The sequence below is a fragment of the Idiotropiscis lumnitzeri genome, chromosome 1, assembly GCF_059441095.1.
Source record: "Idiotropiscis lumnitzeri isolate Australia: NSW breed Sydney's pygmy pipehorse chromosome 1, RoL_Ilum_1.0, whole genome shotgun sequence".
In the NCBI taxonomy this organism is placed as follows: Eukaryota; Metazoa; Chordata; class Actinopteri; order Syngnathiformes; family Syngnathidae; genus Idiotropiscis; species Idiotropiscis lumnitzeri.
This window is the reverse complement of record NC_142391.1, coordinates 38,570,612-38,586,981: the sequence shown is the minus strand read 5'-3', so window position 1 is coordinate 38,586,981 and position 16,370 is coordinate 38,570,612. Positions and strand designations below refer to the sequence as shown.

At 43.1% G+C, this 16,370-nt stretch overlaps 1 protein-coding gene across 1 annotated transcript in view; it reads right to left on the bottom strand.

Annotated features, from left to right (window-relative positions):
- Positions 1–86: 86 nt before the first annotated feature.
- ncor2 (nuclear receptor corepressor 2) overlaps positions 87–16,370 on the bottom strand; it is a 72,774-nt gene continuing 56,490 nt past the window's right edge. The window contains exons 23-46 of the mRNA XM_088299804.1: positions 16,096–16,260; positions 15,865–16,001; positions 15,494–15,593; positions 15,250–15,354; positions 14,751–14,842; positions 12,673–12,823; positions 11,260–11,409; positions 11,075–11,167; positions 10,656–10,873; positions 10,214–10,559; positions 9,825–10,025; positions 9,306–9,554; positions 8,638–8,790; positions 8,321–8,545; positions 8,052–8,226; positions 7,565–7,932; positions 5,460–5,590; positions 5,192–5,370; positions 4,843–4,977; positions 4,529–4,671; positions 4,402–4,455; positions 3,651–3,857; positions 2,533–2,712; positions 87–2,180 (exon numbers count right to left, since the gene is read on the bottom strand). Coding sequence (XP_088155930.1) covers positions 1,990–2,180; positions 2,533–2,712; positions 3,651–3,857; positions 4,402–4,455; positions 4,529–4,671; positions 4,843–4,977; positions 5,192–5,370; positions 5,460–5,590; positions 7,565–7,932; positions 8,052–8,226; positions 8,321–8,545; positions 8,638–8,790; positions 9,306–9,554; positions 9,825–10,025; positions 10,214–10,559; positions 10,656–10,873; positions 11,075–11,167; positions 11,260–11,409; positions 12,673–12,823; positions 14,751–14,842; positions 15,250–15,354; positions 15,494–15,593; positions 15,865–16,001; positions 16,096–16,260 — 4,148 coding nt within the window. The 3' untranslated portion in view covers positions 87–1,989. The remainder of the gene's footprint in view (positions 2,181–2,532; positions 2,713–3,650; positions 3,858–4,401; positions 4,456–4,528; positions 4,672–4,842; positions 4,978–5,191; positions 5,371–5,459; positions 5,591–7,564; positions 7,933–8,051; positions 8,227–8,320; positions 8,546–8,637; positions 8,791–9,305; positions 9,555–9,824; positions 10,026–10,213; positions 10,560–10,655; positions 10,874–11,074; positions 11,168–11,259; positions 11,410–12,672; positions 12,824–14,750; positions 14,843–15,249; positions 15,355–15,493; positions 15,594–15,864; positions 16,002–16,095; positions 16,261–16,370) is intronic.

Genomic DNA, 16,370 nt, shown 5'->3' with positions numbered 1-16,370 from the left:
AACATTATGAACAAAATGTTTGAACAATGTTATAATTCCCTCCCCACAAGCCTGACCTGCCTCCCTCCCTCCCTCCCTTCCTCCAGGGACCACATCAGATATTTTGAGATGTAAAGAAACGGTGGTTGGACAAAACTGTGAGCAAAGGCAAAAAGAACGCATGTTAAAATTCAATTTAGTATACTTTTTAAAATCAATGGATTAGTCTGTCATCTGTTAAAGCAACAGCTAGATATGGCTTAGTCTGTTTACAGGTCACATTCTTCAACTTCATCAATGGATTTCATGACATAAACGTGGAGACAGTTATACTGTACAGCATGTGTTGAAATGACAACCCCCACGTGTCTTCACCTGGGAAAAACCACCCCAATCCCACCTAAGAAATGGCTGGGATGAGCATTGTGCAGGCGTGACATGCTTCACCATCAACAGGCAGGATGGAGGAGGAAGGGGAGGTAGTCCGAAAACAGTCAACACATGAACTTTGCTGTGCTCAAATAAACAAGTTGGAGGAAACTCCACACTTGCACGATGGCATACAACCTTGGACACTTGACACAGAGTAGAACAACATGACACTTTGTGTGTTTTTAAACCGTTCCCCCTCAACTAACTTGAAGCCGGGCAAATGAGGGCGCAGTGAAGTCGACCGTCACAGAAAAACATTGAATGCAGGACTGATTGCTTCCGACTGTGGTTTCAAAGCTCAGCGAGTGTCGTATGTGATTGACAACTGCACAAACAAAATTAGCACAATTCCCAGCATGGACAGTAGAAACCCTGGCAAGGGAGGGGCCAAAAACAAAAAGCAATTGTGCGTCACTTGGTAACTTCAGTACTGTGCGTGTAAAATAAATGGCACTTAACACTAAGAATATATTATAATGTACAAAAGCTGCACAGAAGAGAAGCTAAGGGTCTTCCTCTATACAGTACAAGGTCAATGGTCAGACTGTGACAAAAGCTCCAAGATGAGATTCTGGCAGGCCAGCTGAAGACAATGCAAAGGACTGAAGCACGCCTTGTCAACGTGAAGAAGCAGCTTGACCTCTCCTTCACTCCCATGTGATTGTCGCTTGTGTTATTTGAAATCACTGGTGGTGAGAACAAAGTTAAACCGGTGGAGCTCGGGGATACCTTCCATCACGGGCTGCCATGCTGTTCTCAGGTCCATTTGTCACCGGATTCTCCACAATGCCAATGTGAACAGGCCAACAACTAAGTGCTTCATATCCAAAAACCATTTCAACAAACACAGATGCGGTTAATTATAAAAACAGCGAGAAAAGTGTCACTTGTCTGCGTGCCATCCTGTGGCTAAACGTCTCATGGGACACCTGATATCAGCAGGCCTCGGCTGTCCCTCTGGACCCTCACAAAAATATGACGACATCAGCAATGAACAGCATGTTTACCCTGTAAACCAATGATATGACCTTCCTGTGCTCAAACACCTCCCCCACCCCCCTCCCCTAAAACCATTCTTCATTGCAGATCGAGGACCACACAGATTATAACCACAGAACCTTCACCATTAAAACGAACTTGTCTGCAATCGTTGTCTAATCGCAAGGCTGGACTGAGTGAGTTTAATGAAAAAGAACCAAGAATCAAGGGAAAAAATAGCAAGTAAGTTTTGTCCCATCCCTTGCATACACTTGAGCATTTGCAACAGTATGGACACTGTAAAGAAATGTAGGCGGGGCCTCTTGCTCAATGCGCTGCTTCGCTTAAGACAGGAGAAGCAGCCATCACACTTGGGAACTAACTGATGTAGCCAAGAATTCCATCCTTCAAAGAAAGCGTAAGCACTTGAGGGAGATGAAGGTTAACGTGCCCGAGTTAATAAGGCCAGTGCAACACGGTTTGAAAAAAGAGGAGCAGTTGTTCAGATAATCCTGGAGTGAGCATGTGAACTGAAGAAGGAAACGCAGGGTAGAATGGTGCGGGATGTGTCGCCTATGTGCACTAGGGTGGCATTGCGGGTCACTCGCTGTCAGACAGGGATTCGTACTGAGACATGAGCAGCGGCTTGGGCTCCTCCTCCCAGGTGCGGCCCGGTCCCTGACCGGGCACGTGGCCGACCGGTTGCCCCGACGATGGGGAGGGAACTGAAACCGTCCCGCTAGGGAAACGCATAATCAACGGGTTGCACGGGAAGGGAGTTGGCGTTGAACCTGAAAGAAGAACATGGCGATAATTATTTGCGGGAGGGCAGTCTTTGTGCAACCTACGGTGAATCCACACACATTCACCTCATTGTAAATTTATTGTATTTCTTAAAAACAACATTCTCCTCCACCCACCCATTCACTGTTTTGTGCTCAAGGCCAAAACATTTCAAAGTATTACTTCGGCACTGTCCCGTGGTACTTTGGTACCAAGGAACTACGTTGAAGCTTTATTTAGACAAAAGTAGTGATTTGCCTCCATCTATGTTGAACTGAAGTGAGGAATTTTCACTGAGATAAAAGTCGTTTGACCAATCCTCAGGCAATTCTTATCCTTTTTAGAGGTGGCAACAATCACCTGTGGAGGAGGGTCGGTCCTCCCAGACTCGGTTGGTCAGTGGCGTTCTTCTGTTGCAGTCTCCTTCTGAGTGGACTGAGGACACCGAGGATGGCCTTTCGCCCCCTGACAGCCCGGGTCCCGGAGACTTGGCCTTGCGCCCATTTGAACGCCCGCCGCCCTTTGAGGCCTTCCCACCACCTACAAAGAGAGATGATGGAGCTTGAACCTGAGAGAGCATTTCAATCCATAACAGATGCCGCTAATTGTGCACATCCAGCCATGTTTTTTCTTTTAAAATTTTTTAACATATCCTTTTTTTACATAGGACCTTTTCAGTTTAGTAATTTTCCCACCTGCCTTACAGTTGAGAGGTCCTGGGCGTGAATGTTGGCAGAGGCCCTCCCATGTTCTTCCAGTTATCTTATTTAGTTTTTTCTTCTGCAAAGGGTGTTTTCACTTTCTGCCCATATTCCAAAAACATGGCTCTTCGGTTAACTATAGACTGTAAATTGTCCATCAGCGTGAAAGTACGAGTAAACGGTTGTTTATCTTTATACTTTGCCAAACAGTGGCGACCAGTCCAGGTACCCAGTCTTGTTTTGCCAAATACTATAGTAGACAAAGTAGCGCCATTGTTGCTGACTACCAGCATCATTTTCTTTCCCCAAACCTGAAGGGAATATTTCTCAGTCAAAGCAATAATTCAAAATGTTCCCTATACCGCACCCATAGGAACTACAGAGTCAAGCCTGCTAGTTTGAAGGCTCATTTAATGCAAACGTCAAGGTGCCTTTGCCAGCAGATCAGTTGATGCATTTACAAAAGTTGTCCTTTTCTTCCCTGGTAGACATCGTGAGTGAATTTTCCATCTTATGCAGTAAAAATATGACATCCTGATGCTTGAAAAGATGCTAAACACGTGTTCTACATGTTATACTGGAAACGTTTGGTCAAATCTGATTTATTTGTCTGTTGCAGCGCACTAAGTTCAATAACTGCTTTCACACCAGTAGAAACAGACTGCACCAAGTGGAAAAATAAACTGGAGTTTGATTACTTTTGATTGACGTGCCTTTCGATCGCTAGCCACTTTAGCAGATTTTGATGTCTTTTGTACTTTTGGAGAAACTCATCACCTTGTGAGAAACTGTCCTCAGGTCGTCCATCAGTTCCGCTCATAGCAACAGACAGACCAGACGTGAGTGGGTTAGCAGCATTGGCTGGGGAGCGTTCCTCAGGCTGATCATCGTATTTTCCCATTAAAGCCTTTCTTATAATGGCCTCCAGACCTATGGAGCTGCCAGGTGTCTCTGGAGCTGGGTGGCTGCGGACACTCACAGATCCTGTTGAAGAGGGGGTGGTTCATTCATCTTGTGCGTGTTTTTTTTTTTAATCAAATAAACAATCAACTCAAATAGTAAATAGTGGATGAGAGAAGATGCTGACTCATGGAATCTTAACACTGAAACTTATTGGATAAAGACAAAGTAAGCAAAAACTGTAAGGTATCAGGAAACGGCGCCAACCAACATGCCATGTAGGGGTTTGCATATCTACAACAAAAGACAATTCGATACCTATTTCAATACATGCAGTGTAAGACAATGGGTCGATTTTAAAGGGCAATGATTCGATTTAGTTTGATATGGTAGAGCTCAGTTCAAAGGGGTATGATGCAATGGATTGATATCTTTTAAAGTGGAACGTTACGATTCAGTTCTATTCGATGCACTTGCATCTTTTAAATGAGACTGATTTTCTGTTTGAGATTGTTCAAAAACCTGAGAAAGTCGTAAAGACATCTTTGGTCAAGAAAAAATTGAGAAAGTGTCTTCAGGTTATTAGTTTTGTTTGTGTAGTGAGGCCAAAACAAGAAAAACAAGTGACCTGCTGTTGTAGATGCTGGCATATTGAAGATTTCTGTTCCAGGCTGACCTGCATCTGAAAGTGTAAGTATGTACACTTAGAAATTGTTCACGTGCTGTTAAAGTTGCTATGCTTGAGTAATACTCACTAAAATCACTGTCATTTCCCACAACTGTCATCTTCTTGATCATTTCCTGCTTCTTTGATTTCACAATAGCGGAGGTGTTCTCAGTGAGTTTGCTGAAGAAAGCTGGAGGCTGGGAGGCGTTAGGAGGCGAACGGGAGCCCATTCTGTGGGAGGGAGAAAGCCTTTGTCAACAGAAAGCAAACTTGAACCACACACGAAGTCTGGCGAATCAGACACTCAAAAGAAAAGTATAACTCGAAATTAGGTGGAATACGAACAAAGGACTGCAAATAAATATTTCCTTTGTAAAGAGAGCCACAGCAACAAAGTCTTACGTTTGCTCTCCTTGTTCATTAGCATAGGACACTCCTCCCTGGATTTCAGGCTCCGAATTAGCTCCAGCCGGAGATACCGGTTCAATACAGTCATTGGAAACACTGATCGGAGAAGACTTGGACTGAGGTGGAGACCTGTAGAACGCACACGGATAAGTGACCTTTTGTAGACATAAGTCCCTCTTCACATAGACTCATGTGTCCATGAAACATGAGTACTTGTAGCCTATTAATACATTTATTATAAGTCAGAAATAAACCGGTAAGGGGTCATGCCGGCTCTCCTTGCACAACCACAAACAGTTGATCATGTTTGCTGCCGGTGATCCTGCTTTGTAGTTACTCTTACCGGTCTCTGTTGCGATCTCCCCCAAGGCCCTCGGGATAGCGGCTCACTTGGGGAGACTCCTGGGATGTGGGCTGGGGCTGTGAGGCACTGGAAGGACGGGTCAAGTCCAGGATGGGCGAGCCATGGTAACCTTGCTGATGCTGCTGCTGACTCTGCCTGTAATCTTTCGTTATCACCTCCTGTTGCCGCAAAAAAGCATTGAGAAAGATGTCACGGGCTCAAGTCAACACAATACAAACAGTTCCGAAAATGTTGTTGTTGGACTTACACTGATGTGCTGAGCCAGGGTGACGACCCTTTGGCTACCTTTCACACAAGGAGAAGGCGGCTTTTGACCTGGGGACAGCCTCTCCTCAGATGGAGGACGGTATAGAACATGAGGCTCCATCTTTTGTTGAGCTGAGGGTGAAAAACAAAAGCATTGAGGTAAAAATAAATAAATAAACCACATCTAAACGTAAGTCATGTGCTTTGTATGTCCAATCAAATGTGACAAATGTGCTAATGAAACATGCAGGATTAAAAACAATCTTTATATTTGGTGGATGTCACATTTAAAAATGTCGCGTGATTAGGAAAGCGTAGGTGCAAATTAATATTTCTTTTCAACAACATTAATACAGCATTAAAACACGAACACATAGTCAGGCTTTATTTTAAAATCCCTCAGAAAAACTTTTCATTTGAAATGAATTTTCAACGGATGCTATTAAAATTCTACTAATGAAACACGTACTGGATGACTTCTGTAGATTATGTCCAACCAAGAGCTAGCTTTTATTACGCACTAAGCAGGGCATCGTGAGAAAAATTATTTATGAAGGTGGCAATAAAATGCATCTCTCCAACAGAATGAATGCAAGAGGATGATGACGCAAGTTGTGCGCAGGGGATTGCAATGATTGCATGGAATCCCTCAGAGGACACATCCTCCAAAGGGACAGTTGTTTTGGCTTCTGTTTGCAAGTAATGAATAACAAGAATTTATCTAAACAACAGCTTAAACCAGCCGGCCTTTCTCCCTCTAGACTTTTCTACTTGTTGGTGGAAAGCCAATTAACAGCATCAGAATCACCAATGGTATTGATGTCCATGTTGATTTATTTTCAACATTCTTAATAAAAGCAGCAATTGCGCTTCACAATTTCAGGTAACACAGATGTTGGTATACTGCTTCTAATAAGTAGGTGTATCTGCGTAGGAAAACTTCATTTTAAGTTAAAATTTAGTGGCGCACAACAGCTGCGTCAGGATATTGGGTACTGTTATATGAAAAGGTCACTGAAGCGCAAAGTGAATATTCTTAGAGTAAAAAAAAAAAAGCAAAAGTACTGTAATTAATAAAGACCTCAACAGCCAGATTTTAAGACGCAACAGTAACAAAAGCACATTTAAAATGGTGAAGACACTTCAAGAATATGGATTGATCGCGTGTGTGTGCGTGTGTGTTGGGGGAGGGTGGACGCAGGAGGATAGCTCGGGAGTAAATTATGCCGAAACAAGGAGGATGCAAAGATTTAGAGGGCAGGAATGAGTCGTACACCAACTCCCTCTGACAGGTTTCAAGCTGCTTGAGTCACAGACTATGCGCAACAACAGTGGTCTCCTTGGTGGCTGGCATAGCTTTCAGCACGTGGCGCTTCTGTCACTCTCACTTGGAGTAACAGCATTTGATTTTAGTACCACGTTATTTAGAACTCTTTAGTCAAGCGACACATGCATCATGCTAAATATAGATTTGTGGGCCGACAGAATATCTGAGGCAAAGAATCCCAATCGAAATTTAAATTTAATCTTAGTGCCACTTTGAAATGAGCATGCTTGAAGTGTGGAGCCAAAAGCGAGGGAGGAGGGGCGTCTACGTGTGAATTTTTCGACAAATCTTTGATGCAAAGACAATGAAGAGATCTTCTGACTTGATGTCTGATTATCAATCACGATTTGAAGCTGATACCTTAAAGGACACCTGGGATATTGTTCTTCCTCAATTTTAGATTCAATCAGTTCTCAATCAAACTCTTCATTTAATAATCTTATCCAGTTTGATGCAATATAGGTATGCAAGAGGAGAGACCCTTGGTGGTCTTTGAGTTTGCAAACATTTTTTTGGAAAGAATATCGTATAACAATTAAAGAAAACAAAAAAGTAAATGAATAGGGCTGATTTGATAATGCCAACTACCACAGCGTGCAAAAGGCCACAGACTGACGGGGGCGTGTCTGGGTGATAACGGCACCGTAGGATCCACAGCATCTTACCATCAGTGGCGCTGCTGGCAACAAGCGAGCCCGTCTCTACCATCCCCGTTTCACAAGAAATTTGACGCATAATAATCGCGTTTGTGAAGTTGTCCGCAGTCATAGTGGTCTTACCGAGTGCTCTGAGTTCTTGTTCCTGAATGGACATCGGTTTGTTTAGAGTCTTTTCCCTACTAGGTGTACCGCTTTCCCCACGGCCAGGAGGGTTATCCATCTGTAGGTGTGGTGGTCGTCCTGACATCGAGGAATAAGGACCTGGGTACATTCCTCCTGGACTGGGACTGGAAAGCTTGGGGTCTGATTTGCCAGTGGGCCCATGCTGGTCTTGGACTTGCTTAGGGAGTCCCCTGTTTTTGCCTTCACGACTCTGCTCTTTGGCCATGCTTGACTCCAGTGCAGGTGCATAGGCCTCAGGGGGCAAACCAGTCCTTTGAAGATGACTATGGTAACCTTGGTATCGAGAGGCTCCTGAGGGGATGGATCTGAGAAGGGAAAAAAAACAAAAAACAATGAAATTCTTGTTGTGAATGTCTCTGTGCATTTAGTTCAATCTTAATTTCCATGTTTGTTTGAAAGCCTGAAATTCTAAAAAGCAGTTTACCGTAACACGGAGGAATTGGAGTGTTCAGTTGAGAGATTCTTGCTTCCAGTATTGTGCAGGACGCTTGGCCTTTGCTGCACATTCTCTTGGGTGCGAGGGGACACTGGCGAATGTTGATGGCTGTATGGCTGAGAAGGTCTCACACTGCTACTACTTGCTAAGCTGTGCTCTGTACCTGAGGCACAAAAAGGAAGACACACATTCACAGATACATTATTCATTCTACTTGGATTTCTACGAATAAATAAAATTCACAATATGCTCCACACCTGGTCGCCAAATGGGGGCATGCTCCACATTCGTTCCACCCTTTTCTCTGTCCCGTTCTCTATCCCTGTCACGATCCCTCTCGCGATCTCTCTCTCGTTCTCTCTCCCGTTCTCGTTCCCGCTCCCGTTCTCTCTCCCGCTCTCGATCTCTCTCCCGATCCCGGTCTCTTTCTCGATCGCGTTCTGAAGAAGAGCCCTGCATCTTGTTCATGTGCGAGGAGCCAACTTGGCAAAAAAAAAAAAAAAGAGAAGCAATATTTACATGAACTAGTCTTATTGGTGTGACAGGTAACAGTTACTGATATGACTCATCATACCGGGTGAGATTGGGGGAGTGGTGTAAGGCCTGCCAGGGAAGGTGGTGCTTCCCCCAGGAATGTAGGTGATACGATCCATTGGGGAGCTGGCTGTCCCTGCAGAGGGAGGGACTAGGACAGGTAAGTGCGGCACCTGAGATAGATCAATGATTCCTAAAATAGAGGAGGAAAGAAGAGAAGAGCGAATTTTTTTTAATGGCAAATGGTCATGATGTTTTAAAGCAGAGGGGGTCAAACTCATTTAAACTTGATTCACATCAGCATTATGATTGGCCTCAGCAACTAAATTAAAGATGCACTGCATGGTCAATGTGTCGTCATGACATTTTCAAATCCACCTAAATAGTTCCCAAATCAACCTTTTCATTAATTCAACTGCACATCAAGCATACGTTTTGCCACAGTTGGTGTAGGCCTGTGTGATTGTTTATAATTTCTAAATGTGGAAATTAATAGGCTAATGAGCAAAAGTTGAAATATGTCAATTTCTCAAAGATTTGTGGAAGGTGCCGGTATAGAGGCTCAAATTTAACAATTCACTAGGTCATACATAATATGCTTTCGTTTAAACCAAACCTAGTTTTTGTGTACATTAGGACTCATTAGTGTACAAACTGCTGGAGTGCCCTTAATCTCTTAGCCAACGAACACCAACAAAGTGGTCTTACCACGAGGGGCTGCAGAGTAAGGCAGAGGAAGGGGCTGATCTCGTGGAGTAAGGCCCCTGAGCATGTCTGAGCGCTGGGCAGCCATAGCAGCTGCTGCAGGCCACTGGTGCATTTGCTGGGAAGTAATGTAGTCATTGAGCAATGTCTGACGGTTCTCGAGGGCTGCTGTGTCTGGAAAGCCCCGGATGAGGTAGGGATAGGGATGAGGGTACGCCGGGTTGGGGGCCAGATGGCGAGGCAAGTAGTAAGCTGGAATAAGGAAAGAGAAATACCTCTTCAGAAAGGGCTAAGAATCATCAAATGAAACATCACACGTTTTGTTATGATTTCCGGAGAAGTGGAAGTGAAGTTAGCCATTTCATCTTAGGCAGGCTTGTAAAGTACACACACAATAAAGTCATTTAAAATCTATAATGAGGAGGTTTGATATTGTCCAGTAACTCTTCTGATTCAATCATTCCTCCTTAACTCATTCCATCATCATACGTGTGGTGTACAATGCAATTGCTGTGACTCTACCTGGGTCAATGGGGATGCCACGAGGCAGAGCTGAATGATCAAAGGACAAAGGAATTTGTCTGTAAACATCAGCTCCACGGCCCTGCAACAAACGCTCATAGGTCTGTTGGTCAGGAACCCCCGGGAGAGGGGATTTGGTAGAACTCATCTCCCTTGGGGTCGGTGTGGCTTTACGCTCCTGAGGTTCTTTCTTACTACAGCCTGGAGAGAACAAAACAGATATATGAAACTAACAATAAGGATAAAATATTGAATGTGAAATATGACTTCATTTTGTAGACAAAAGAACAAAACAAAGTATTAATGCAATTTCTTACAGAAATTGAAATTGGTAAGTCATTTTTGAGTTAGCCCTCCAGAGGTGGTTGTAAAAATATAAATGTCCTCACCATCATGTTGCCTTTGACTTGCCTCCCTTGAAAGAGGTGAGCCACGATGTGATGGTCCAGGGTAAGGGTTTCTTAAGGTGCCTTTGTCATCGTAGCCCACTGGGCTATGATGGGATTTACCCCCCTGCTCTGACGCGAGTGTAAGGGGAGAAGAGCGTGCTATGGGGCTGGCGGTGCTGACCACTGCACTAGGACGTCCTTTGGGTGCCTCTTCATAGCGTGCCCTCTCTGCCCGCATCTCCAGGTGTGGGGGCGTGTTATGGTAGGAACGTGGTGAACTGGCTATGATGGAGCGGACATCATGTCGTTTACCTGAGCCAGCAGCTTCCTGCTTCATGGGTGTTCCCTGAAGATAGGTAATAACAGGAACATTCAATCAGGTATTGGAAGAAAAAGTCTGGTTTACAATGTACTTGGATGCATTTTAATGTTGTGTGCGCACCGGTGTTAGAATGCCCTCCTTGGCTGTCTGTCTGAGCTCCTCCCTGGGAATGAGGTGGATGGAGCGCCCAGCCTCCTTGACTGTTGGCACCATAGCCTCCCTGCCCTTCATCGGGTCCGACAGTGAAGTGGCCCCACGTGGCGGCGAGTTCTCTCTTTTCATTTGCTTCGCCTCCCTTCTCAAGTAGCTATCCTGAGGGTCTAGATGACGTGGTATACCTAACACCATGAGAAAATGGAATTTACTGACAGATTATGTTGATAATCATTGATCACATAATCATTTTATTGTTAGTTTTCCACCCATGCACCCATCATCATCATCTTCGGTTATCCTCACAAACACATGGCATATATAGAGAAAAGGACCTTGGTGTTAAGAACGATTGGAGTAGAGCAATCAATTATTTATTATTTTACCTTGTGAGATGGAACCACGGATGTGGTGAGCATCTTTATAAGGTGTGTGGTGTGGACTGTCCCTGTCATGAGGCATGGCTCGACCAATAAGACCTAAGATTGGACAAGTGGCAAAATGATTTTCGTACTAAGGGTGGACCCTGAAAAATCCAAAGTTAAACAAAACCAGATCTAGAAGCTGTTACCTTCACAGTTGGAGGCAGACAGTGAATCCCTCATCGGCAGACCTCGGGAGATGCCTCCCTCCATAACATCATAAGGACGCTTAACGCCAAGAATTTCACCAGGTTGGCCTGACCCTCTACCCTCATCTTTAGAGGTTTGAGAAAGTGGACCTACACATTCAAAAGAGAAGTTACGATTCTGTTCTATTTACGTACACGCAACAGAAATATCAACAATATTTCCGTTTTTGCTCCTATTTTTCATTTGCTGACTCCAAGACATCTATGCAGAGAAAAGGCATGTCTCTCAAACATTGTTCATTAATCTGTTATGCGTTTTAATGAGCACTTCTCCTTTGCCAAGATAATCCGTCAACCATGCAGGCGTGGCATATCAAAATGCTGATTTTTGGTGTATTTAGGCTGCCAATAATAAAAGGCCTCCAAAAATGTGCAGTTTCATCACACAACACAATGCCGCAGATGTTGCAAGTGTTGCAGGAGCGTGCGATTGGCAACCTGAATGCTGGAATGTACTGGAGCTGTGGCCTGTGAATGGAATGTTCATTTCTCTACCATAAGCAGTTTCCGAAGGCATTCCAGAGAATTTGGCAGCACATCCAGCCGGCCTCACAATGAAGACCAAGTGCAACTGTAAATCTTCACCTCAAGATCGACCAACACCAGCCACTCAGACAACTGCTGCAACAATCAGTTTTGTATAAACAAACAAATTGTGGCCTATTGTACTTTGCTAATAAAGGTTAAAAAAAAGAAAAAAGAAAGAAAGAAATTGCGCCCAAACTAAAAAACAGTTCCAGGGAAGTTGATCTGCAGGCTCGTCATTCTCATTTGAGTCTGGACCTGACTCCTATAGGTGGTTGTAATCGGCTTGAGGGGGCAAATACTCACATTTAATGTCTTGCAGTTAAACTAGTGGCTGTGAATTTTGTTGTGGTACTAGACAACAGGCATCATTTTACATACTCTAAGTATACAAGTGCAAGACTTGCACTTTGGAGAGGTTTTCTCTTTACAAATGAATCTTGCTATGGTGGACATGACACTATAGAAGTGGACGGCGGACATCACACTCAGAAAGTTAATTGCCAATTGGATGGGGGTTAGGGGCATTGTCCCGTGCCCTGACAACAGTAAAAATGGACGTTTTAGAGTGGCGTTTCATTATGGGCAACCTGCGGCATGCCTGTGCAATAATTATGCGGTCTGATTAGCATCTTGATATGCCACACATTTGAGGTGGATGCTTGGCAAAGGAGATATGGTCACTTACATGGACCTTGACAGAGAAATAATAAAGTCTTAGACCTTTGAATTTAGTATGAATAAAAATGAGAGCAAAAACTACATCTTTGTTCAGTGCACATGTGTTCAGTATTGAGGCCTTAAATACTCTGTGTTGAAAATACTCACGGTCATATGTGAGGATGTGCCCACTTATTCCTTCATAGACCACATGACCTTTCGACAATGCGTCCTCCCGCTCTCTGTCAGCACGGCTAGCGCTGTCCTCTGTGATCAGACGGGTTATAGTTCCCTTATACAGAACATCAGCCGGTGTCCCCTGTGGACACAGTGAGAAAAAAGAGCCATACTTATTATTTTACTGGGAAACAGATGGTTGAACTGATGAGGTGAAACTCAAATGTCGAATAATAATTTGGTTGAGATAGCAAAACTTAATCTTGACTTTCAGCGAGTGCTTGGTGATTTAATTTTTGTTTTTTAAATCCCCCTGAATTTTGCGATCACAATTTAATATAAGATTATTTTTTTCAAAACGTCCTCTTCCCATATATTTTTTAAACAAACAACAGAGTTAAATCAATTATTGATCTATATCAAAGTAATATCAGATTTATTACACATACTGTAAATGTTTTGGTCCTGTGTGTTAGTTGAACATGAGAGACACTAAGACCGTTTATCAACTTCAAATAGTGTTGTTAACATTCTAAACACTTTGACTTGGTCTTTTCAGCATTCACCATGACAATTTCAAGACATTCGACCATTCAAGCTGGTGTAAACCTAAATCAGAATACAAACTGTAAATAATACAAAAAAAAAAATCTGTGGTTTAATACTGAACTCTAATCTGGAGTGCGACTGAAATAAAATTGAGGTTGATCTTTTCCCTTCAACACTGGAGCCGTTGCGATTTAAAAATTGCATTCTACTACTCCTACTTTCAATTATTACTGTCAACATGAACTTATGTGACCACGTCAAAGTTTGTTCAAAACATGCACTTACCCTGAGTAAGGCTAATATTTTTTTATAGAAATAAGTAGACAGATCCACATCAGGATGGGTGAACCGAGAACACATTTCAGCTTGTCCAGGAGTTTCATGAATCTTTTTGGATAGTGGCTGAGGGGTGGAGTTGTGAGTGCTTGATTTGTTTATCTACTTCCTCGCAAGAAAATTAAAATTAATCTATGAATGATAGCAAATAACTGATCTGCCACAAGACAACAGCGTGTGCACCGCTCACTTTTTCTTTACTAATCTGTCTCCAAAGACTGAATCAGGCCATTGGATATTACATTACGGTGGCTTGGTTAGAATTTATAGATACAGACACAGCACATCATGTCCTGATTGCTAGGGTGACTACGACCCGTCATAGCTGTGGTTATGTCACAGCTGCTGGGAAATCCAGTTGCTGCTGCACTCATGTTTCTCACATTCTGATTAAGGTCAGACACGTTTTTCCGCATTCTTTCACTTTCTACGGGTAAAACACAGACAAAGGGCAGCTGCGGAACACATTTGCGCCAACGGTATAACGCCTGGAGCAATCATTGTATTCTAAAGCTACATTTACACTTTGCGCCCGACATCCACGTTTTAGCTTACCTTGTACAAAACAGGATGATCCTGTGACAATGTGAGGGGGAGAGGATTGCCACAGACGCCTGACAGGATTTGTAAGGTGTTAAAACATTTGCTATGCAGTCATGGTGTGGATGAGAAACCTAGTTGGCTGTTGTCAATCAGATATGCACGGCAATCACAGCCTGTATCATTTTCCCATCTCGTACCCCTGCGTTGTTTTACGACCATCCTGTTTTGACCATGGTGAGCAAATCTAATTCACTAAAAACTTTTCAAGCGCTTCACATGTCGACAGTTGACATGTATTAACAACATTCCCCTCATCTTGACCCGCAGGAGGGCAATGAAAAAACTAAAACAAAAAAAAACATCAAGGGAAAAATTAATATCATCACTCATGATGGAGCATTGTGATTTTCTAGGAATGTTGTATAACTGACCATTTGAAATTGTAAACAATAGAAAAGATTTAGTGTGGCATTTTTTCCCTATTATTTTGAGAAATCATTAACATCATAATCGTTTTAGAACCAATTATCAATTTTCCCATTGATGGTTTGGGTAATCACCTTGCCCCCTGCTTTTGTTTCGAGCCAGAGATCTTTTCGTCAGCCAATTTGTGATTCTCTTGGCCACCAATCGAAGCTCACCTGAGTGATGGAGCCACCTCTGTAGGAGATTGAGGAATCTGGATGCATTCTGGTCCCTGGGATACCCTTCGTAATGCTACCTCCTTGTACAGCTAGAATTGAAGTCACAAAGGTAAGACAGGTTTCTGACAGAAGAAGCAAAAGAAGTGGCGTATACTTACAATAAATGATTTGTGTAGGAGCTTTAAGATTTCGATGATGTCAATAGAGAAAATTAACATTCTGTAGAAAGCCTCTGCTATAAAGGCGGTAAAGTTTGCTTCTACTTGTCTTCTTTCTTTTGGGTTGGCAGTTTTGGGTTAATAAAAGTATTTGTTGAACTGGGATTTTGGGTGCCAGTGAGCTCTAATTTTAGTTGCACAGGACCATCCAAAGTATGAAAAAGTGTGATTTATAATCCGAAATACTTGGTAGTGGGGGCCGTGTTTGTTCAGACAAGCAGGATTATTATTGTTTTGATTATTAATAAAAAAACAAAACAATGAAGTCCAAAACCTACCCCTTCCACCATCATGAAGTGTGCCTTGGGTAGATGGGTTTTCAGCTTGCAAAGAAGAGCTGCGGGGGGATAACTGTTCTTGCTTTACCACAGGGAATGGACCACCTATAAACCCACAGCAATTTGGTAAAAGAAAGCAAAGAAAAAGAAAAACGAAACTTGATTTCTACCCTAAAGATGGATTTTGCTATCCATTTAGTCAGGGGCAAGAAGTAAATGTGATTATCCAGAAAAATTCACTCACCAACTTTCCTCTGATCAATCCAAGACAAACTCATCTGAGTAGAAGGCATTTTTCCATGTTCAAATCCGTGAGCTGGGCTGTGCAGCTGGACAGGAGTTCCCTGGAAAATAATTCACTTAATTAATAGTATCCGCAATACTTGAGCATATCTTTGCTTTATACCACAGGTGTCAAATTCTGGTCCTCCATGGCCACAATCCTGCATGTTTCCTAGTTCCACACACCTGATTCAAATGATCAAGATCGTTATCAGGCTCCTGATCGAAATCATGCAGGATAGTGGCACTGGAGGACTGGAGTTGGACCCCTGTGTTGCTTTCTAATTTGAATCATTCATACTCTTCAGAGCATGCAACTGTGTTGTATTATACCTGTGTGATAGAGCCCCCTGGTTTGGTTGAAGAAATGAGAGGTGGTGGTTCTGGCATAATGAGGGGTCTCACTGCAGCTTGCCTGACACTATCCTGTTGTAAACCTGGAAGCACTGGGTGGCCCACTTGCTGGAATGCTGAGAGGCAGCAGAAATAATGAAATAATGAGCAGAGAAATAGCGTGATGATACAAAAAAAAATGGGTCTGAGGAAATAAACAAGAGTGTTTACCGTTAAATTGGAGCAGGTGCTGGTCGTGACTGATCTTGGTCAAGTCTCGTGGGGACATGGGGAACGGGGACAAAACTGGTCGACCCAAGTTAGTGGACCGCAGGTCATCCGGGCCCAGTGCGGGCCTCTTGACTTCACCATGTAAAGAGAAAGCCTGCGACTTTTCTACAAAAGCAACACATACTCTCCGTCATCATGCATTTCTGCTACATGTTTTGTTTTAATGCTGTTTTGAAAATCCATAAATATAAAAGTTGGGTTTTCAAAGACATGAC